General features: G+C 47.8%; 1 protein-coding gene across 1 annotated transcript; it reads right to left on the bottom strand.

Annotated features, from left to right (window-relative positions):
• Nucleotides 1–1785: 1785 nt before the first annotated feature.
• On the bottom strand, nt 1786–7643 carry LOC139059069 (uncharacterized). The gene is made up of 2 exons (XM_070536922.1): nt 6086–7643; nt 1786–1960 (listed from the first exon to the last, which is right to left on the bottom strand). Exons 1-2 carry the CDS (start codon nt 7340–7342, stop codon nt 1829–1831), a joined length of 1389 nt encoding a protein of 462 aa, XP_070393023.1. The 5' UTR covers nt 7343–7643; the 3' UTR covers nt 1786–1828.
• Between the last annotated feature and the right edge of the window lie 15958 nt (nt 7644–23601).

Genomic DNA, 23601 nt, shown 5'->3' with positions numbered 1-23601 from the left:
AGGCGTTGTAGCTGTTTCGAAATTGTTGGCGTTTAAGTTTGTGAACACTGTACAGAAAGAGGGTGGCCATTTGCGCGTTGTGTCGTTAATATTCACACGCCGATACAGGCAAATTTTTGAGCCCCTCAGCGCACACACGCACACGTACAAAAAAAAAAAGCTTAAAGAAAAGTGGGGAAACCCGCACCACCAATGGTATCGTAGGTCCAAAGCCAATCAAAAGAAAATGAAAAGGGGTGGAAAACCCAAAAGGGAATTTGCTAAGAAAGTCAATTGTGTAAGGTAACAAATGCCGAGGAGTAGCCGTAATACCAAAGTAAAATTAAACGTTAGCGTAAACTGATGAGGGCAAATGGGTACAAATCTGCATTGAGAGGTCATGCAGCGTCTCGACCATCCATCCGGTTGGTTTACTGGTTAAATGAAAGGTGGAAAGGAGATGTAAAAAGAAAAAGGAAAGAAAAGTTAAACAATAAGAACGAAAAATTAAAAGTGAAAGAATTAAAGAAGAGAAAAAAAGGAAAAGAAAGAAAAAGAGAAATAAGAAAATAGAAAAAATATACCATCCGAATCGTCCGGTCAATGCCCCATGAACAGAGCCCGGGCAGGTTCGGCATGGTGGGAAGTCGCGTGATGCAGGTTGAGGGACTGGCGTGGCTGTATTGGTAGAATTGTAAACTGTATGGAAACTGTGTGGAAACTGTATGGTAGAACTGGAAAGCTGGAACTGATGGATGTAACATGAATCTGGGGCCGAAATGACAAATAGAAAAGATCAATAAAAGGGCAAGAAACGAAAAAAATCAAAATTACCAGGGTCGTAAAAGTGAACTGGCGCGCTTACGAGCTGACGACATAAATGAGGTTGACAAGCATGAGTAATGAAATCAGACATTCGACTCTATTTTTTTATAATGTTTGTTTCATAATTTCATCATCGTCTGTAGTGTCCCCGGAGACGGGATCTTTCTTGGTTGGCATAAACGAGCAAGCTACAGAACGAAAGTTGAGAACAGAGTGAGAAAAAATAGTTCGTGAAAAAAAAAACTCACTGCCCTTCCACGCTGTGAAGAAGGATGACCAGCGAAGCTGTGCGTGTGGGCCCCTTAATGGCGAACTGCACCTCCGCCGCGGGTCGGCCCGGCATTGCACTACCTTCGAGATCGGCTCGTGATTGTCGTTTTCGTTCAGCATCGCGAGAACGTTCTTCGTCTTCGCGCCGGCACCGTTTACGTTCTCGTTGCTGTTCGGTCCGGCTCCTCGTACGCATGTTGTTCTTCGGGTGTACGAACTATACGTGTTCGCCCCATCGATAACGCAGCTGTTTATAGCGCCAATACCTCTCCTGCTTATACACTGCGATGACATTGACGTCATGCTATTGTTGACGGCGAGCGTTTTAATCTGTTCCGCATTTTGGCACCTGCGCCGCCACACTGCACCCGTACGGGTTCGAGATCGCCCAATCAGTTTCTGCTGCCGTAAGCCGAAGAAAAAAAGACGACTGTGGGAGGTTAGTCATCTACAGCTTTCGCTGTAAAGAACGGAACCATATACAATCACACTGGCCCGCTGCGCATGCTACTTTCTTCTGACAACGTGATTTCTTTGTTAGATGTGGCCACCAGCGGCTTAGTCGCACTTGCTCACTGTTCCTCCATTTGAGCTGCTTTGTTATTTACGCGTCTTTTCGCATCCCTACACTGGCATATGACGGCGGTCCGCTCGAATTGCGGCGAACATCCACCCATGCCGGAATGAAGAGCAAGAAAGGAAGGAAGGAAATCAAGTTTATTCAGGTCCTGCAGGCCACGAGAGCTTTGGGCTCTCATGGAGTGGGCGTCTCCCACGACGGAACCGGGAGGTTGAGTTTCCTGGTGGCGTCGTGGACCTGCTGGACGGCCCAGAGTTGGAGAGCGAGTTCTTCACTCCGGATTGCCTCTTCAAACTTGCGCTTGTCCTGGTCGTAGTTTACGTGAGCTTGCGAGCACGGCCAGAGTAAATGATATACGTTAAGGGATGTATTGCAATTGGTGCAATGAGACTTGTCGTAGAGCTCAGGCATGTAATGGTGTAATCTGTTTTGAGTGGGGTATGTGTCTGTTTGTAGCATTCTGAGTGTAACCCCTTGAGCTCGAGTGAGCGTGCGGTGTGGCGTGCTATACTGTCTGCGTTGTAGGTAGTAGTGTTTAGTGATTTCATTGTATGTAGTGGGCGTGTCCTTATTCTCCGAGTGGTTGGGTGAAGCCGCGCGGTCTGTAAGCGCGCGCGCAGCCTCGTGTGCCGCCTCGTTAAGGTTGGGGACGTCGCCGATCTTTGGTCCTAAGTGTGCCGGGAACCAGTATATGAAGTGGTTCTTAATCTCTTTCTTTGAAACAATCCTGAGAGCCTGTGCGCAGACCGTGCCCTTTTGGAATGCTCTGATAGCGGCTATTGAGTGCTGTAGATATGGGAAAGATTGTCGTCGGTGAGCGCAACAGCGATCGCAACCTGTTCGGCCTGTTCAGGCTTCCTTGCAATTACCGTGGCTGCATATCTTGTGGATCCACGGCCGTCCACAACCGCTACTGCGAAAGCTTTGTTTCCCGTGTATGCCGCCGCGTCCACAAAAGCTGAGCGTTCACGGTTCGCCAAGGCTTGGTTAAGAAGGAATTGTCCTCTCGCTTGTCGTCTGCCCCTGTTGTTTTCGGGGTGTACGTTTCTGGGTATAGGGCGGACCATGATTTTGGCGCGGATGTCCCGTGGGAGGTCCGCAAAGTCTTTTTCTATGTCTCCTTGTGCAAAGCCTAGCTTCTCTAGGATCGTGCGCCCCGGAGGCGTCGTCGAAAGCCTAGCGAGCTGGGCGCGCTGCTGGGCTTCGGCAATTTCTTCCAGGGTGTTGTGCATGCCCAGGTGCCCCAGCTTCTCGTTGCTGGTGCTGGTTGGAATGCCGAGGGCTTGCTTGGTGACCTTTCTGATTTGGGCACTCAGTCTGTCTCTTTCATATCGTGTCCAATTGAGCATTGCCACAACGTATGCGAAGTGACAGGTGACGAACGCGTGTATGAGTTTAATGAGATTATGTTCCTTGAGGTCCCTGTGTCTATTGGCAATTCTTCTGATGAGCCCAATAGCGTTGTTGGTTTTGGTGATGAGCTTCTGAACCGTAGAGGCATTGACGTCTTTAGTCTCTACGATCATACCCAGGACTCTGATTTTGTCGACGCACGGTATGGCGTGTCCCGAAGTGGTTCGTACGGTAATTTCTTGATTATAATCGAAGTCTGACGAGTATGGCCTGCGGCCCTTCTGCGTGGGTCTGCGTACGAGCAGCTCCGACTTGGTAGGCGAGCATCTGAGTCCTGTGGGAATTAGAAATTTTTCTATGGCGTTCACTGCTTCTTGCAAGATGTCCTGCACCATGCCCGGGGTTCCTTTGGACACCCACATGGTGATGTCATCTGCGTATATGGTAAGCTCGAGCCCGTGGATCTGCCCTAGTTTCTCACCAAGTCCCGCCATGGCAAGGTTGAAAAGCATAGGGGAGATGACCGAGCCTTGGGGAGTGCCCCTGCTCCCCAGCGAGAGAGTCTCCGTGGAGAGGTCGGCAAATCGGAGCGTAGCCGTCCTGTTATCCAAGAATGACTTGACGTACGAGTGGAACCTAGCTCCGAGGTGGAGTTTAGAAATGGTGTCCACAATGTATTGGTGAGAGAGGTTGTCGAACGCTTTCTCTAGATCCAACCCAAGAATGGCCTTGGCGTTTCTAATGGGTTCATCAATGATTTGGTGCTTGATTAAAATCATGGTGTCTTGAGTTGATAGACCGGGTATAAATACGATGAGGGTGTGTGGTAATAGTCCCTTGGTTTCGAGGAATCTGGAGATTCTGTTCTGAATGGCGTGTTCCGCCGCCTTACCCACGCACGACGCGAGTGATATGGGTCTGAGGTTCTCGACGCCCGAGGGCTTGTTGGGCTTTGGAATGTGAACCGTGGTGGCGTTCTTCCATTCCGGTGGGACCCTGCCGGAAGCCCAGACCTGATTGATTTGATCCGCTAGGAACCGAACGGAGTCTTCGTCCAAGTTACGAAGGGCCTTGTTACTAACACCGTCCGGACCTGGGGCCGATGTGCCATTCAAGTTTTGAAGGACGGTCCTCATTTCTTCCAGGGTGAAGGGTTCATCGAGGTCGGGGTTGTCAGCTCCCGTGTACGGGGAACCGGATGCCTCGGCCTCGTTTTCGTGGCAGCTCGAGAGTGGCATGTATCTTTCGGCAAGTCTTGCCATAAATTCCTCCTCGTTGCAGTTTTTTAGTTCACGTTTCGCTATCTTGTCAGCCGCCTTGGTCTGGGAGCTCCTGGTTTGACCTTTGTTAAGAAGGTGTTTGAGTAGGTTCCAAGTTTTTCCATATGTCACGCTGCCATCGGCCCTTGCACATACTTCGTCCCATTGTTGGTTGGAGAGTACTACACAGTGGTGCTCAATGTCCTTGTTCAGTAATGCAATCTTTTTCCTAAGTCTTCTATTGAGTCTCTGGGTACGCCATCTCTGCAGTATGGATCTTTTCGCTTCCAGCATGTGAGCGAGCTTAGCGTCCATCCCGATTGTCTGGACATCGGTTTCTATTTCCTTGGTTGCATTGCGGGCGTCCTCCTTTAGTTCTTGCGTCCACTGTTCTAGTGTAGCGGGCTTGTCGGTACGTTCCTTTCTTATCTGTCTAAACGCATCCCAATCCGTGTATCTCCACTTTCGTAGTGGTTTCAAGGCAATTGCTATTGACGTTTCCACAATGTAATGGTCGCTGCCGAGGTCGTCGCCGGTATTATGCCAGGTGGCCCCCTCGGTGTTGAGAACGAATGTGAGGTCTGGGGTGGTGTCCCTCGAGACCGAGTTGCCCATCCTGGTAGGGTAGAGCGCGGACGTGATAAGGTTGAGGCCCATCTTTTCCGCATCGGCGGCAAGATTTCTGCCTTTGGCGCTGGTGACGCCGTAGCCCCATTCTACGTTTGGGGCGTTGAAATCTCCGGCAATAATCAGTGGGTTGTCCCCGGCTTTGTCCCTGGCCTTCTTCAACAGTCTTCTGAAACTTTGCGTTCTGTGGTTCGGGCTGCTGTACATGTTCAGTGCTAGTATGCTCTTAGACTTCTTGCCTTTGGGAAAGACTTCGATGAACAAGTGCTCGCATTTGCTGTCCGGATTACTTCTGTCAATTTCGGCCCACGCGAGCCTGTTACTGACAAACGTCGCTACGCCGCTGCAGGCTTTTGTTGGTGGAACGGCAATTGTTTCATATCCCGGAAGTGTTGGTGTGTCGGTGTTGGTCTCTTGAAGGAGTATGATGTCCGGCTTGTCTGTAGTGTGTCTGATGTGCTGTTGCAAGACCGATTTCTTGTTGCGGAACCCGCGACAATTCCATTGCCAGCTTAGAAGCTTGCCTTGATTGTTCGTTTGCGCTTGGTGCCTTTCGGCTGGTTCTCGCTTATTTGCCTTCTCCATTTTTACTTTCTACTGTGGTTGCGGACTTTACCGCCATTTTGGGTGTGACGATATCGCTTGTTGCAGTGTTCCTTCTGACCATGGGGGAGGCAGGGGAGTTGACCGGTGCCATGGAGTGAGTAAAGACGGTCTTTTCGAGGCCCTCGATCCTGGCACCGAAGCCCTTCTCCATCACTTCTACCCTGCTCGTTAGGCCATCGACCGCTTCTACTAGTCTGTCGTGCCCCTTCTTTAGTGACTCGACATCGAATTGTAGTTGACCTAGGGTACTAAGGATCTTGTCCAATTTACCGTCTATGTCCTTGGCAGGCGTGTCGCATTCCGTGGTCTTGGCCTTGCGTTTCTTGGTGGCTGGTGTGCTCGCGGGTGGGCTTTGACTAGTCGTTTCTGATTCCGCTACGCTGGAGGGATTCGGACTGGGTGAAGTGTCCATGTTCATGTCCTGTGTCTGTGCAGTTGGTGAGCTAATTTGCGTTTTAAGCAATCTATTCTCGTTAGCCAGTTCTGTCATTGTGCGTCTGAGTTGAGCGTTTTCGTGCTCGAGTGCTTTGATTCTCTCTAAGATGTCTTTGTGAATATTATTCTCTAGCCGCGCTTGCAAGCTCACCTGTGATTGGTCCCTCAGTGGCCCGGAGTTAGTGGGCAGTGTCCCTGCCGTTGCCGAGGCCTGGCATCCCGTTGTCGCCTTGACTCGCTGGGCCCAGCTGTCAGCTCCGGCCGCGGGTGCGAAGCGCACGCCCGAGGTGGAGCGGCCCCGGCTCCCGGGTGTGGGGGAGCGGCTCCTGCGACCTCTGCTGGCCGATCGGGATCCCGAGCTCCCTCTGGATCTGGAGCGTCCTCTGGGCTCGCGATGTCCGTCTGGATGCTGCACCGCACCTGCGCCGTTCTGCCTTAAGAGACTCGTCGCTTTTTCTCGAAGTTTCTTGGACGCAATGGCTGCCTGCTTGTTCTCGATTCTTCGTTTGCGTACCACGTACGGGACCTGGTATCTGCTCTTGCATTCCTTGCTGGCCGTGGGGTGTTTCTCGCCGCACAGCGCGCAAGAGACTTCTTCACAAGCGTGATCTTCTCCGGGGTCTGGAATGCCGCAATCCCTGCAAGTCTGCTCCTCCGGTGTGGGGCATACGTCTGCTCGGTGCCCTAGTTTGCCGCAAGCTTGACATATGGCGATCTGCTTCCTGTAGAGCGAGCACTCTACCCATGCACATCCGTACATCACGTGGTTGGGAACTTTGTGTCCTTCGAAGACTACGATCACCGTCCCGGTTTCCTTAATACGCTTCGCCGCCAGTGCGAGTGGGTTTCTCGGGTTGACGATGGACCTGGTTATCGTTTCTTGCGTGTGGTGGAGCGGAATGTTGCGAATGACTCCCTTGCACGTGTCGTCCGGTGCAGTCTGGTAGGAGAAGGCCTCGTACGTCTGCCCGGCGATGGTGACGCTCTGAATTTTCAAATATCCATTGACGTTCTCGGGTAGCGGGGAACTCACGACCATGATGTTCTGTTTGAGGTTGGGGCAAATCGTGTCCCCGTCGCACTGCATCGGTTCGAGTCCGGCTGCTCCTTGAATGGCTTGCACAATTCCCACGTGTCCGGTTTTGGCGATGTTCAGTCCGCCGCGGCTGCGAATTACTACTTTGGTCTCGTTTTGCGGGAGTAAGCGCATTCTACTTGCCTTGATGATTTCTTTACGGGTCGACATGGGCTTGGGTGCTTTCGCTCTGGCGCCGGAGGCTGCCATGGTGGCAGCCATGTTGAGGTTAGACTTAGGCTTGGTCGCTCTTCGTGGGGCGATGTCGCACCACCCGTTCCTGACGGAAACCTCCGAGGGGTCGATTTCTCGGCCGATCACTTCGTAATTCATTGTAGTGCCGTTGGCAAGGCTTGGGTAGATGTCTCTGTGCCGGTGGGAGCCCCGGCGTCCGTCCAAGCGACGAAATCGTCGGCGGGTACAGCGTTAGGGTTAGCCGACGTAGCGCCCCTTCGGGCATAAATGTCCTTGCGGTAGTGCACAAAATAAACTCACAGGGTCGAAAATGGTCTTGATGTGAAGCATATATCTTCATAAACGTGATGCCGCGGTGCGATGGCACTGGTTTCGCAAAAATCACACTTAATTTGAGCAAATTGCGGGGTTTCGACGCGACGCGTCCTGGCTCGCAGTCACTTCGTCTTCTTCCCAAGAGCAAGAAAACCTCCCTTTGCATTACGCACGGACCAGGCACGTACCCAGGATATTTTTTCGGGGGGGGGGGGGGCACCGCCTTTATCATCATCATCATCATCACCATCATCATCATCATCATCATCATCACCATCATCAACATCATGTTTTATGTCTACTGCAGGATGACGGCCTCTCCCTGCGATCTGTAATTACCCTTGTCCTGCGCGTACCGATTCCAACTAGCGCCCGCGAATTTCCTAATTTCATCGCTCCACCTAGTGTTTTGTCGTCCTCGATTGCGTTTTCCTTCCTCTTGGTACCCATCCTGTAACCCTAATGGTCCAACGGTTATCTAATTGGCTCATTACATGACCGGCCCTGCTACATTTTTTCCTCTTGATGTCAATTAGAATAACGTCTATACCTGTTCGCTGTCTGATCCAAACCGCTCTCTTTCTCTCTCTTAACATTATGCCTAGCAATCTTCGTTCAATCGCTCTTTGCGCGGTTCTTCACTTGCTCTCAAGTCTCTGCCCCATATGTCAGCACTGGCAAAATGCACTGATTACACACCTTACTTTCCAATAATAATGGTAAGCTTCCAGTCAGGAGCTGGCAATGTCTGCCGTATGCGATCCAACCTATCTTTATTCGTCTGTGAATTTCCTTCTCACGATCAGGGTTCCCTGTGATTAATTGCCCTAGGTAAACGTACTCCTTCACAGTCTCTAGTGGCCGACTGGTGATCCTGATCTCTTGTTCCTTTGCCTGACTATTTATCATTTTCTTCATCTTCTGCATATTATTATTCAACCCTACTCTTACACTCTCTCTGTTAAGGTCTCCAATCATTTGTTGTAACTCGTCTGCATTGTTGTTGAATAGAACAATGTCGTCGACAAACCGAAGGTTGCTGAGATATTTGCCGTCGATCTTTACTCCTAAGCCTTCCCAGTTTAATAGCTTGAATTCTTCTAAGCACGCAGTGAATAGCTTTGGAGAAATTGTGTCTCCCTGTCTGACCCCTTTCTCTATAGGTATCTCCCTGCTTTTCTTGTGTAGAATAAAGGAAGCTGTAGAATCTCTGTAGATATTCTTACGCGAAGGACGAGTCAGTATGACGGGAAACTATTTACAGATTATATTTACAACAACGGTTGCAGCACTGACCGGTTAGATTCACAGCGCGAGCCCAGTTCGTTCTTCCTCCTTTCTGGAGTGATGGCGCCCACGCGCCTCGTTCAAACAAACAAATAGCACACGCATGTGGCAATAGTTTCCAAGCTTTTTACGTAAGCGTTCTGTACACCTGGATTACATAGTGCCTCTGTGACTGCTGGTATCTCTACTGAATCAAATGCATTTTCGTAATCTATATAAGCCACATAGAGAGGCTTATTGTACTCTGCGGATTTCGCGATAACCTGATTGATGACATGGATGTGATCCATTGTGAAGTATCTCTTCCTGAAGCCAGCCTGTTCCCTTGGTTGACAAAATCCAGTGTTGCCCTTATTCTGTTGGAGATTATTTCGGTAAATATTTTATATAATACTGGGGGCAAGCTAATGGTCCTCTAATTTTTCAATTCTTTAACGTCTCCTTTTCTTGTGGATTAGTATAATGTCTGCATTCTTCCAGTTTTCTGGGACCCTTGCAGTTGATAAAGAGCCGTATAAAGAGCCGCCAGTTTTCCAAGCATTATGTCTCCTCCATCTTTGATTAAATCGACTGTTATTCCACCTTCTCCCCCCGCTCTTCATCGTTTCATGTCTTGCAGGGCCCGTCTGACCTCATCGCTAGTTATAGGAGAGTTTCTGTATCCTGTTCATTACTGTTTCTAAGTGAAGTATCGTGACTCCTTTGGGTACTTTATACAGGTCAGCTTAGAATTTTCACGCTGCTTTTACTATATCTTCGAGATTGTGATGATATTATCCTTCTTTTCTTTTAGTGCATACATCATGGTTTGTCCTATGCCAGGTTTCTTTTATGCGAAGCATATTACGAGAGCTCAACCCAGCTCCTCAGGCGCGGCGGTGTCGCCTTCAATACCACGTGACACCTTGACGTCACGACAGAGGAGAAGTGGCTTTGGCTCAACTCTTGCAAGGTGGGCTGGGTGGGAATCGAACCAGGGTCTCCGGAGTGTGAGACGGAGACGCTACCACTGAGCCACGAGTAAGATGCTTCAAAGCGGTACAAAAGCGCCTCTAGTGAATGCGGTGTTGCCTTAGAAACGAGCTTGTTTCTAAGGCTCAGGCGTGCGTCGCTTGTTCAGGCGCACATTTCGTTGCCGCGCCGAACGCTACGTTGCTCGACGCTCACCGCGTCCAATGCGGGGCGCGTAGTCGCTGCGCTGTAGCCCATTGTCGTACACCCCTTGGCGGGTGGACGGGAAAGCTGTCGCGTTCCACTCTTGAAGGCGAAGCAGAGTAACGCATGAGTTGTTTCTTCGTCTAGCCGAACCAAATATAGCCAAGCAACAGCAGTTCACCAGGCTAAACAGTAGTTCAACAACTAAAATAAAGGCTAGTATGCTTCGCATCCTGGGCTTAAGCTTAGCTAAGCCACAGCCATTTTTTTTACTGATTTCAGGCTGCGTTCATTTTTTACGGCTTCTTCAGTCTTTCTCATGTTATAGTTTCGAATATCAGTTATTTTCGCCTTGTTGATCAGTTTTGACAGTTCCGCGAATTGCGTAACGCTGTGCGGCCGCCAGTCCCATACAACCGCGTAGAGCGCAGGACACTGCGATTCTAGACGTACTGCGCCCACCGCGAAAGGTTAGAAAAATACCCACATAAGCACAGCAGAGAAGTGGCTACGTGAGGCGGTTCAACCGATAACTGTAGACGCGTCATTAAAAACAAGTAACTGTTCTCCACTTTCGGCGGCGTTTTCTCTACTTCCTTCTTTAAATAAAAAGATGTTGATCCATAAATATTCTCATAAACAACGGTTAACTTGTTTATTATTCACTTTTCCTTGCAATTTGGTTGTTGCCTTGGCTCTCTCCCTTAGTAGATCGCTTAATTTCTCAACTCCTTGCGATTTTTGTTTCCAGTTGCCAATTTTGCACGAGAAGTGCTATACAAGTAGAGAAAAACAGACGAGGTAACGGGCGACAGTCATCTTGCTTATGGGTTTAAGGGTTATTGCAGGGTTTCATGATGGACGCTCTTTCAATTATTTTATTTCCAACCTTATCTAACCCATATAACGTGTTCCGGGCATCTGCCAGCGTCGCGGCGAGCCGTAACTCAAGGAAATAATGAAGCAAAGAAAAAAGTAAAACGCAATTGGTGTTTTCTCCGGCCGCAACTCGTTCCACGAGAGTACAGACCAGCTGAGTAACAGCGGCATCCCTTTCCTGGCCCCAAAATCAGCCTAAACAAAAAAGGTTGAACTAACAAAAGCAACAGCTATGCACGTGACGGTTGAATAGATAGTGACAACTGAACGCATCTCGAGTTAATCGCGCGGGTGCAGAATCAATGAGAAAACTGTCCTTCACATTACAAGAGATGCCGATAACTATCACCAACTAAAAGGAGTGAAAAAGGCAGCCTAATGCTGACCGATGAACAGCTGCGAAGTCTCAACATTGATCTGGCGGCGCTTTAGGAATGTGTGAGGAGTAGTGGCATAGGCGGGGAGAGGGGGGGGGGGGTATGCCATTATATTTCGGGGGGGGGGGGTCCGGGCCCCCCTGGCCACCCCCCTGGGTACGTGCCTGGCACGGACATTATTTGCGTGCACGAGTACGCGCTCATTCAAGCATCTGCACGTCTGGCCTGCGCAACAGGCGCAGTCCAGGAAACAGGCAACAGTCGACAGGCAACAGTCCACAAAACGGGTTCTGTGCTACACGTTACATCGATTTCCCCGTTTCTTTGCAGAGCAGGCCCTCCTTGACATCTGAGACAGGGCACGTTCACGCGCTCTCCTATTATTTTAAGACGGCGGGACACCCGGTGCGTAACTTCGTCGCGTTTCTCTTCGTTCCTTCCTGCACCCCCATCACCATCACGGCCTTGGTGTGTTCTTGCAAAGACGACGTCTTTCTTAGCGAGTTACCACGTTTCCGTATCGGGTATGTTTCGAGCCTCTTTCGTGGACCGATCGCGGAGATATGCAGGTAAAAAATGTGGGCCAATATGCGCCGCTGGATATATGTCCCTGTGACAACGGGTTACCGTGATGCTACGGATATATATATATATATATATATATATATATATATATATATATATATATATATATATATATATAATTTTCGCTAGAGCGAGCTAGGGCACCCTGCATACAGACATCCCGATCATCATTAGCCTGGTTACGCCCACTGCAGGACAAAGGCCTCTCCCATACTTCTACATCTACCCTGGTCATGTGCAAATTATGGCCATGTCGTCCCTGCAAACTTCTTTATCTCACCCGCCCACTTAACTTTCTGCGTCCCCCTGCTACGCTTCCCTTCCCCCCTTCCCTTGGAATCCAGTCCGTAACCCTAAATGACCATCGGCGGTTATCTTCCCTCCTCATTACATGTCCTGCCCATGCTCATTTCTTTTCCTTGATTTCAACTAAGATGTCATTAGCTCGCGTTTTTCCCCTCACCCAATCTGCTCTTTTCTTATCCCTTAACGTTACAGCCATCATTCTTCTTTCCATAGCTCGTTGCGTCGTCCTCAATTTGAGTAGAACCCTTTTGTAAGCCTCCAGGTTTCTGCCCCGTAGGTGAGTACTGCTAAGACACAGCTATTATAGACTTTTCTCTTGAGGGATAATGGCAACCTGCTGTTCATGATCTGAGAATGCCTGGCAAACGCACCCCAGCCCATTCTTATTCTTCTGATTGTTTCCGTCTCATGATCCGGATCCGCCGTCACTACCTGCCCTAAGTAGATGTATTCTCTTGCCACTTTCTGTTCCTTGCTGCCTATGGTAAACTGCTGTTCTCTTCCGAGACTGTTAAACATTACTTGAGTTTTCTGGAGTATAATTTTTAAACCTACCCTTCTGCTTTGCCTCTCCAGGTCAGTGAGCATGCCTTGCAATTGGTCCCCCGAGTTACTAAGCAAGGCAATATCATCAGCGAATCTCAAGCTACTAAGGTATTCTGCATTAACTCTTATCCCCAATTCTTCCCAATCCAGGTCTCTGAATACCTCCTGTAAACACGCTGTGAATAGCATTGGAGAGATCGTATCTCCCCGCCTGACGCCTTTCTTTATTGGGATTTCGTTGCTTTCTTTATGGAGGACTACGGTGGCTGTGGAGCTGCTACAGATATCTTTCAGTATTTTTACATACGGCTCGTGTACACCCTGATTCCGTAATGCCTACATGACTGCTGAGGTTTCGACTGAATCAAGCGGTTTCTCGCAATCAATGAAAACTATATATAAGGGTTGGTTATATTCCCCACATTTCTCTATCACCTGATTGATAGTGTGATATGGTCTATTGTTGAGTAGCCTTTACGAAATCGCACCTGGTCCATTGGTTGACAGAAGTCAAAGGTGTTCTTGATTGCATTTGCAATTACCTTAGTAAATACTTTGTAGGTAACGGTAAGGTAACGGACAGTAAGCTGATCGGTCTATAATTTTTCAAGTCTTTGGCGTCCCCTTTCTTATGGATTAGGATTATGTTAGCGATCTTCCAAGTATCCGGTACACTCGAGGTCATGAGACATTGCGTATACAGGGTGGCCAGTTTTTCTAGAACAATCTGCCCACCATCCTTCAACAAATCTGCTGTTACCTGATCCTCCTCAGCTGCCTCCCCTTTTTGCATAGCTCTCAAGGCTTTGTTTACTTCTTCCGGCGTTACTTGTGCGATTTCAAATTTCTCTAGACTATTCTCTCTTCCATTATCGTCGTGGGTGCCACTGGTACTGTACAAATGTCTATAGAACTCCTCAGCCACTTGAACTATCTGAACCCAGAGTATCGCCATTTCTGGATGCCGCCGTAACGACACCTACGTTGAGCGACTGGGGCAATGCCCCTTGAAAGACCATGCCGCTGCCTTTCAGTGACCCCATACATTGCACCGCAGACTCCTCGTCGCCATCTTAACTATTTCAATATTACTTGACGTATTGCTTCTATGCTACTCAAGTCCCTCTTTAGGCTCATGGTTTTTATCTGTGTGTTTTTAAAATTTTTTTTGTCTTTTGTGTTACTCGCGCACTGGCCGCCTGACCGGCCCTTCTAACGCCACAAGAACATGCCACCAACAATATCCCTGAATACTTCCTACCCTCTCGTATCCCCAACACGCTCCTAAGCCCCCGTCTTCCTTGAAATTTTGTCTTTCTCTTTCTTGTTCTTTCTCTCACGCCCCCTTTTTTTTCTCTGTCTTGGTGCCGCCCTGGCTTCCCCCACCCCCTTTTTTTCTTTTTTTCTCTGCTTTTCTTCCTTTTCTTTTCTCCCCGCGTTCCCACTTACCCGCTGTTGTCCCTTGGTCTTGGGAACGAAGTTCACAGACGTAGGACGACAGCGCTCATTTCCTCTGAAGTCTCTCTCTTTAAAACCAGCCGTCAGCTACAACACCCGCACGTGACGTCACTGCACTAGCCCTTTAAAACTAACACGCCGAGGATGACAAGGCCGCCTTTGACGAAGATAGGTCCTCCTATAGAAACGTTGGCCAGCTTTTCTGAGGCACCTTATCCCTGTTTACAAACTTTATACCACAGTGTGCTGTTCCATCTGTCAGCCCCTTTCTTGTTTTTGGACTCATCCATATTAGTAATGATATTGCCGGCTTTGTCTCTTAACGCATACATCTGATTCTTGTCTATTCCTAGTTTCTTCTTCACTGCTTTTAGGCTTCCTCCGCTCCTGGGAGCATGTTCAATTCTATCCGTATTATACTTCATTATGTCAGCTGTCTTTCGCTTGTTGATTAACTTGGAAAGTTCTGCCAGTTCTATTCTAGCTGTAGGGTTAGAGGCTTTCATAAATTGGCGTTTCTTTCGTCTCCTGCGATAGCTTACTGATATCCTGTCTAACGGAGTTGCTACCGACTTATATTGCACGCTCCTTAATGATGCCCATAAGATTGTCGTTCATTGCTTCAACACTAAGGACCTCTTCCTGAGTTATATCCGAATACCTGTTCTGTAGCTTGATCCGGAATTCCTCTATTTTCCCTCTTACGGCTAGCTCATTGATCGGCTTCTTATGTACCAGTTTCTTCCGTTCCCTCCTCAAGTCTAGGCTAATTCGAGTTCTTACCATCCTATGGTCTCTGCAGCGCACTTTGCCGAGCACGTCCACATCTTGTATGATGCTAGGGTTAGCGCAGAGTATAAGGTCTATTTCATTTCTAGTCTCGCCATTCGGGTTCCTCCACGTCCACTTTCGGCTATCCCGCCTGCGAAAGAAGGTATGCATTATCCGCATATTATTCTGTTTTGCAAACTCTACTAATAACTCTCCCCTGCTATTCATAGAGCCTATGCGATATTCCCCCACTGACTTGTCTGCCACCTGCTTCTTGCCTACCCTGGCATTGAAGCCGCCCATCAGTATAGCGTATTTTGTTTTGACTTTACCCATTGCCGATTCCACGTCTTCATAGAAGCTTTCGACTTCCTGGTCATCATGACTGGATGTAGGGGTGTAGACCTGTAAAACGCGACAAGCCATTACCAGGAGTGCTAACACAGCAGTGTGTTGCTTGCGCTGGCAGAACGCGCACTAGATAACGCCAAGGAGCTCAAACACCAGGAACTTGTAACTCGAAAATTCTCTCTTCTCAACGACTGAGGCTTGGAAACATCGTTCGCAATGATTTTTGCTTATTAAAAAAACGACTTCGCATGAAGACCGCGCGCGGTTTAGCAGTTGAAGTGAAAAAAAAAACAGCAAGAACAAAGCGAATGCCGCGCCGATAAGCGCAGCCGATGTAACGCGTTCCAGATAGCGTTCAAAACTCGCATACAAAACGAAAACCGGAACTGTGATTCAGGTACTAATGTCGGCGGCTGGTAGCGTTACAGACAATTCGGCCGCTGGGCTCTATGGAAGTGTCGGCTCTTGTTGAATTTCTCTCTCTATGCTTCGATCGACGCGCTGGTGGGGTACAACCAGCTCAACTGATAACAGCAGGAATGAGCGACAGATCAACGGATGCTGGAGGCGGCGCAGCTGTGACGTGGGCTGCTACCCCCCTACTTGTACACTTTCCACATCAGTAATATTTGAGCAGCACAGTTCCTGTCCGTCCTTTAGGATATTTTAAGTTAGAGGTAATGAAGTAACCGCATGTACTTTTATTGCTAGACCATTATGTTATAGCTGCCCTTAACGCAAGGTCGATATGCTTTCATGATATGCAGACTACCCAGAGCCAATATGGAGGCTTCACAAGATCGGGTATGTGTTAGCTACGCAAGGGCCGTTGGCACCGTAGACGTGAAATAGAGCCTCATGCTACGAAGAAGGTTTTGAACGTAATAAAGGGGTATAGCGAACGCCTGTGAATATACTGTGTCGGCGCTTCCTCCTTGTGCTTTGCCAGCTTGCTGGGTACTGTGTTCTAATGCAAACGATAGGTGATTCTGGACATAGTACGCACAACCTGGCAGAAGAGGCTAATTCCGCACATGCAGTAAAATCTGTTGTCGTACTCACTGTGAAGTTGCTTCCGCAACCAAACGTTCTCTCTATGAGTGTGGATGAAGGCTGAGATTGTGCCTCTTATCATAAGGTCAACGCTGCTTTTAACGAAGGTTGAGCCGAGAGCAAACTCCACTTTCCATATTCAAATACTTGTAGAACGCACAAATGCTCTCACGATGCAATGGCTGGACCATTTCGGATATATTTTCTATTATCTAACATAGAAATGACATTGTAGCATCTGTAGTAGGTAGAAATATCTAAAAAAGAACTGTATTCTTCATTTTGTCCTAATAAATCGATTACTGTAAGAAAACAGCGTTACTTTTTGTTCAATGTTACTTTTTTCCAATTTCGAACCAGAACCTCAGTGCCGGAATGCCTGTGCGACAAACATCAAATTAGTGTTTCCAATTTTTGCGGCGTTGACTAAGTAAGTAAAGTTCTTGAAACTATCAATGTTCAATCGCTTGCTCCTTTAGGATGCACTGTAGTCTATTTGCCAGGATAAACAATTAATGAGGCCCTAGGAGACACTGTGAATATCAATAATGGCAAGAAGATCCAGCAGCATCAAGGTGGCGTCGCCACATAACCACAGAATCCTACCTGTCTTAATACAGGGTGTGCTGGAACTTTTCCGCGGAAAGAATGACGGTATGACGGAGTCGGAAAAAGTGGGACAAGTCCTAAACGGAATATAACATGATGCGTTCAGTCTGCTATCTCCAAGAGCTGCGACAAAGACAATGTCATCATCGAAACGCCACAAGTCGACGTATTGTCCATCAGCTCGCTGGACGTCTTCGCACGACGCAGCGACATCGTCGTGCGAAGACGTACCTGCGCCACCGCTGCCACTAACCGCGGGACACGTGACGAAGATTATACAGCATCTACTTGAAGCTACATTTGCTGCTTCACTATGCTCCCATGCCTGCGAGACTGGCTCGACTATGACACCACTTGTGCAAGCCATCGTTCGACAGGAGCTATAATGCTGACTTTGACTCCTTGTGCGCCGTCGTTTGCTCCCGTCGGTCTCCCAGCTTGACATGCCCAAGGCCAGAGGCACCCGCTACCTCCTCGCAATGCGGCCCAGTGGAAGACTACTGTTGACCGGACCGTTTTCATTATGGACGTCGTATTGGTCATTTCTCCAGCTATCGCCGTAACCGTAGCCTTTTCCTCATGCGCCCTAAGCTCATAACCGTCGCCCTGAGACTGATACCGACCGCTTCCAGTCTTACGGCGAGTCACCTCAAGCAAACGGTAATGACGTTCTCAGTCGTTCACCATCTCCACGTGGTCACCAGCCATGTTCGCCGAAGAGAAACGAAGCGCCATCAAGAAAGGCAGAAGACTAGGTGGGGTGATGAAATTGAAAAATTCGCGGGCGCTGGTTGGAATCGGTTGGCGCAGCACAGGCGTAATTGGACATCGCAGGGAGACGCCTTCGTCCTGTAGTGGACGTAAAATAGGCTGGTGATGATGATGATGATGATGATGATGATGATGAACTCGAGAAGAACAGGTGACGTGAAATTTACACACCATCAACTGCACCCATAGAGTATTCTGCTGGCCAGAAAACACCCGCGCGTAATGCCTAGCTGCAGCGAAGAATGACTTGGCACAAAATATGTTTCACTCGCATGGAACCTCGCGAAGCAGGTAGATGCGCCACGGAATGTCAGCGCTGGGAAACGTTCTCGTAGAAGAGGCCGTAAAATTGCTAGCTTTCCAGCGTGGCCGTGACTGGAGGGCCCAGGAACGTCGGCGTATCAGGCGTCACAAGTATGAACGGGTCCACCCACTACACGGGAATGGCGGAGAGGGCAGGCGGTTGTATGGATGTGTGTATACATACATATACCACTGGCCCAGCAGATATCGGCTTCAATCGCTTTGCGCTATGCTTCTTCTTTCCTGCCTCCATGATACATATCATGGACAAGGAAATAAGAGGAGGGAGCATACCGAAACGCGATTGAAGCCGGGATCTGCCGGGCCAACACGTGATTGCGCTTCAAAGTGCGCGGTTAGATTTAGTGTTCCCGTATTGCAGGCAGAGCCACGGTCGGGCAGCTGAACAAGCGCGCACCGAATAAAAAAATACTACTGGCATATCTAACTCCCTCCCAAGGTAGAATAGAACTAGCAGAACTTTCGAAGTTAATCAACAAGCGTAAGACAGCTGACATATGGAACTATAATATGGATAGAATTGAACATGCCCTCAGGAACGGAAGCCTAAAAGCACTGAAGAAACTATGAATTGGCAAGAATCAGATGTATGAGTTAAAAGACAAAGCCGACAATATCATTACTAATATGGATGAGATAGTTCAAGTGGCTGAGGAGATCTATAGAGATTTATATAGTAGCAGTGGCACCCACGACTTTATTGGAAGAGAGAATAGTCTAGATGAATTTGAAATACCACAAGTAACGCCGGAAGAAGTAAAGAAAGCTTTGGGAGCTATGCAAAGGGAGAAGGCAGCTGGGGAGGATCAGGTAACAGCAGATTTGTTGAAGGATGGTGCGCAGATTATTCTACAAAAACTGGCCACCCTGTATACGCAATGCCTCATGATCACGAGCACACTGGAATCTTCTAAGGACGCTAACATAATCGTAATCCATAAGAAAGGAGACGTCAAAGACTTGAAAAATTATAGACCGATAAGCTTACTGTCCGTTGCCTACAAAGTATTTACTAAGGTAATCGCAAATAGAATCAGGGACAGCTTAGACTTCTGTCAACCGAAGGACCAGGCAGGATTTCGTAAAGACTACTCAACAATAGACCATATTCACACTACCAATCAGGTGATAGAGAAATATGCGGAATATAACCAAACCTTATATATAGCTTTCATTGATTACGAGAAAGCGTTTGATTCAGTCGAAACCTCAACAGTCATGGAGGTATTACAAAATCAGGGTGTAGACGAGCCATACGTAAAAATACTGAAAGATATCTATAGCGGCTACACAGCCACCGTAGTCTTCCATAAAAAAGCAACAACATCAGAATAAAGAAAGGCGTCAGGCAGGGAGATACGATCTATCCTATGCTATTCACAGCGTGTTTACAGGAGGTATTCGAGACCTGGATTGTAAAAAATTGGGGATAAGAGTTAATGGAGAATACCTTAGTAACTTGAGATTCGCTGATATTGCCTTGCTGAGTAACTCACAGGACCAATTGCGAGGTGTGCTCACTGTCTCCAAGTGAGGTGTGCTCACTTGGAGACGCAAAGCAGGAGGGTAGGTATAAAAATTTTACTGCAGAAAACTAAAGTAATGTTTAACAGTCTCAGAAGAGGACAGCAGTTTACGACAGGTAGCAAGGAACTGAAAGTGGTAAGAGAATACATCTACTTAGGGCAGGTAGCGACCGCGGATTCGGATCATGAGATTGAAATAATCAGAAGAATAAGAATGGGCTGTGGTGCGTTTGGCAGGCATTCTCAGATCATGAACAGCAGGTTGCCATTATCCCTCAAGAGAAAAGTGTATAATAGCTGTGTCTTACGAGTACTCACGTTCGGGCAGAAACCTGGAGGCTTACGAAAAAAGTTCTACTTAAATTGAGGACGACGCAACTAACTATGGAAAGAATGATAGGTGTAACGTTATGGGATAAAAAAGAGCAGATTGAGTGAGGGAAGAAACGCGAGGTAATGACATCTTAGTTGAAATCAAGAAAAAGAAAATGGGCGTGGGCAGAATATGTAATGAGGAGGGAAGATAAACGATGGTAATTTAGGGTTGCAGACAGGATTCCAAGGGAAGGGAAGCGTAACAGGGGGTGGCAGAAAGTTAGGTGGGCGGATGAGATTAATAAGTTTGCAAGGACGACATGGCCCCAATTTGTACATGACCGGTGTAGTTGTAGAAGTATGGGAGAGGCCTTTGCCCTGCAGTGGGCTTAACCAGGATGATGATGGTATCTAGTCACGTGTTGGGCCACCGCTCTGTCTCCACGGAGCCTTTGCTTGCCGAAGGCGGCTGCCTGACGTAATGCTCCCTCCTTTATTTTTTTACCTCCACGACATATATATATATATATATATATATAGAATGTGTTTAGAAAAAGATTATTTACAGAAGGGAGGATACGAACACTGAGTCACACTCACGGCACAACCAGGGGGCGGACACTCCGTATACATCCCATTGGCCGTTTTCGAGCAGACGCTCTTTCGACGCTAGCGCCAAGGTCCCCTTCAGTTACGGCCCTAACCAATGGGCGACGCATTAAGCAAAATGGCGGCGCACATGATTGTTTACGTTGTCATGGCAACAGCAACAGCAGCCGCGCGGCACCTCCTCTCCCAAACGTTTTTCTTTCCTTTTTGTTTTTATTATGCCGACCCGCTCCACTCCCTTTCCCCCATGCCGCGCGCGCCGCTCACTTTTTTTGTTTCTACCCGTAAGCGGCGCGTTTTTTCTTCTTTTTTATAGCGCGCTTGTTACCGCGCGCCACGCGCCAGCTCGCAAGCAATGCCAATGCGCTACGCCGCGCATTGGCATTGCTTGCGAGCTGGCGCGTGGTGCGCCGGGGGCTTTGCGTTGGCACGCACGCAGTCTTGCCCATACTTATATTATACCACCATGTGCCGGGACATAAAAAAAATTCCACTTCCAACACAACAGATGTTTAGTCTCGCTTTATTGACTTCGTTTCCGAAAAGAGATTTTTCTTACAACATGGTGTGATACACGCTCAAAAAAATGAGCAAAAGTGAGAGGTGCATGAAATATACAAGAGTACTAAAGACAAAAGTTCACAGATGGTGAAATAACAAAAGAAAAAGATAGAAAACGCGAAGGCCATTTCATGTACACACATATAAAAACAAGATTTTTATATAACGTCCTCAAGACCTAAATGTAGACGAGCTCCTGATATGTGCGCTAAGATATTGCACAAAATTGGACGACGTGCATGACATGGTCATGACAACTATAAAAAGGGAAAACTCACTGGTAATGGCAAAAACAATGACACGCAAAATACCTGAAAGATAGAATAAAATGCTAACATTGTTTGATTGAGAGCCATACCAAAAGAAAGCTTACTTATAAATCTGCACGAAAGTATATGAAATGCTTGACATGTTCATTACTGCTGAACAAATTGAAAAAAAAAACATGGCAGAAAAAAATAACATTCTACTAAAAACTGAAACACACATTATCACATTATTTTGCACTTGGCCACAACTTGAGTAACGGTGGCAAGGGGAACAGAAGGTAGTCGGCTTTTGCAGCAGAACATAGAAAACATTCGCAGAAAGGCTTATTCCTCAATCAAAGACCAGGTAAAACAAGCCAACACGACTTTTCTTTCTACACGAATGCAATGCTTAGCAATAAAATTACGTCACTCAAGGCACTAAGTCGTACCTACTGGGCTCTTCCTTGTATAATAAACACGAACTGCAAAAATCTGCATGTAGGACACTTGCAATGCTCATGCTTTCCAGAGGAAAAAAAAAAAGCGTATCGTGCCTACACATGAAGGTTGTTCGCGCGGTTTTCTCATCGGGGGTTACTGAGATAGTACACAAACACTAACAGTAATTTTTCAGCTGTTAGTTGGTTTGTAGAACGTGATCGATACACAGAAAAAGCACTGAGGGTGGTATGGAAAGCTGGGCAAGTTACTGAAGTTGCAGAATGAGACTTGGCACAGAAAAACACAAGTCACAGACCAGGTGACAATGAGGAGGAACATCTGTTTGTCAGCTTTCTCTACCGGGAAGAGGCAAGTGTAGCACAATCAAGGCGCAACGACGTCCGGAGCCTCATGGAGTACACAAATGGACAGGGCTGTGTTCGTGTACATACGCCTTCTGATGTCCTTGGGTCTGTGCGCTCACCTGTTGTCTTTAGGCACCCGGAACAACTTTGCAGGACTTGTTTTTGAGGTATTTGCGCACCACTGCACGATGCACGAGCGGTACGAGTCGTGAAACGGGTGAAACATCGCGGAGCACAAGCACACAGCTACCAAGGACCACAGAACTGACGAAACTAGCCTCGTCGGTCAACGCACAGCAGCGCACGCATCTCGATGACAGTAGATAACAAAAAGAAAGCGTTACGTAGCGGACTAAGCAGCAGCCGGGCCGGCGGGGATGGCACGCCGGCGCGGGCGCGTAGACAGTCGAAGGTGAGGGAGTTGAGAGGGTATTCCGAGAAAGGGCGTAGGTAGAGGAGTTGAGCGGGGGGAAGGGCTTGGCCACCTGGATCGGCGCGCGTGCGCGCGACGATCTACGAGGCCATGCAAGGGAAATGGATTTTTTGCGTCGCCCATTACAGAGATGGCGCCAATTTCCTGTGCCACCGGAACCAGGGAGTGTCCCTCCCCTGGCACAACTCCACCAGGACGATGACATATACAACAATCGAAGGATTGCATTCACGGCACGGTCATGAATTCGTCTCTGTGTCCACACTCACTAACATATGACACAGACGCATGGTAACGCCCAGTTAAACATGACCTAATTGTCACATGTATAAAGTTATGTTCAACATATGCAGTGCACGGACAGAGTGGTGTTACGCGCATATAGCCACCCACACGAACACGGCAAACGCATACCCGATCTTGTGAAGCCTCCATATTTGCTCTGGCTGGGCTGAAGATTAGAAAAGTATGTCGAGTTGGCATTAACGGTAGCCACAACATAAAGGTACAGCAGTAAACCTACTTGGGCTTACTACAAAACTTCTAACCTAATATATCCGAAGGAAAGGTTTCGAACGGTACCAAGGGGAAAGTGTACTAGGATTCGACAGTGCATTCAGGGACGGCACGCGCCATGCATTGCCGTGAAGTGGGACGTGTGGAAACGTCTGGCACTTGGATGAAAACTCACGCGACAGCAGCGACACCACCAACATCCGTCTATCCGTCGCTCATACCTGCTGTTGTCAGTTGCGCTGTTTGTACGTCGCTAGCGCGTACGTCTAAGTTTCTGTCGTTTGTGTTGTTTGTTATCTTTGAATATTTTATGCAGTTCAAACGATGCATTGTTTAAAATGAAGGTTTGATTTTCTCTGAGGTATTCCAGTTTGAATTTTACACAGCGGATGTCAGCGCAATATAGAAAGCTCAATGCGGCTATATAAATACATTCATTTTGCATCTATTTTCATTATTCAACTTTGATGTAACCCAATTAGTCAAAACCAATGATCATTGTATAACTAAACTTATGTAATTAAGAATAGTTGTACTTTTATTTTGTATTACTCATATTACCTATATAACCAAGTAATTAGGTAACTAATCAT

Source organism: Dermacentor albipictus, chromosome 4, assembly GCF_038994185.2.
Source record: "Dermacentor albipictus isolate Rhodes 1998 colony chromosome 4, USDA_Dalb.pri_finalv2, whole genome shotgun sequence".
NCBI lineage: Eukaryota > Metazoa > Arthropoda > Arachnida > Ixodida > Ixodidae > Dermacentor > Dermacentor albipictus.
This window is presented reverse-complemented; position numbering and strand designations above follow the sequence as displayed.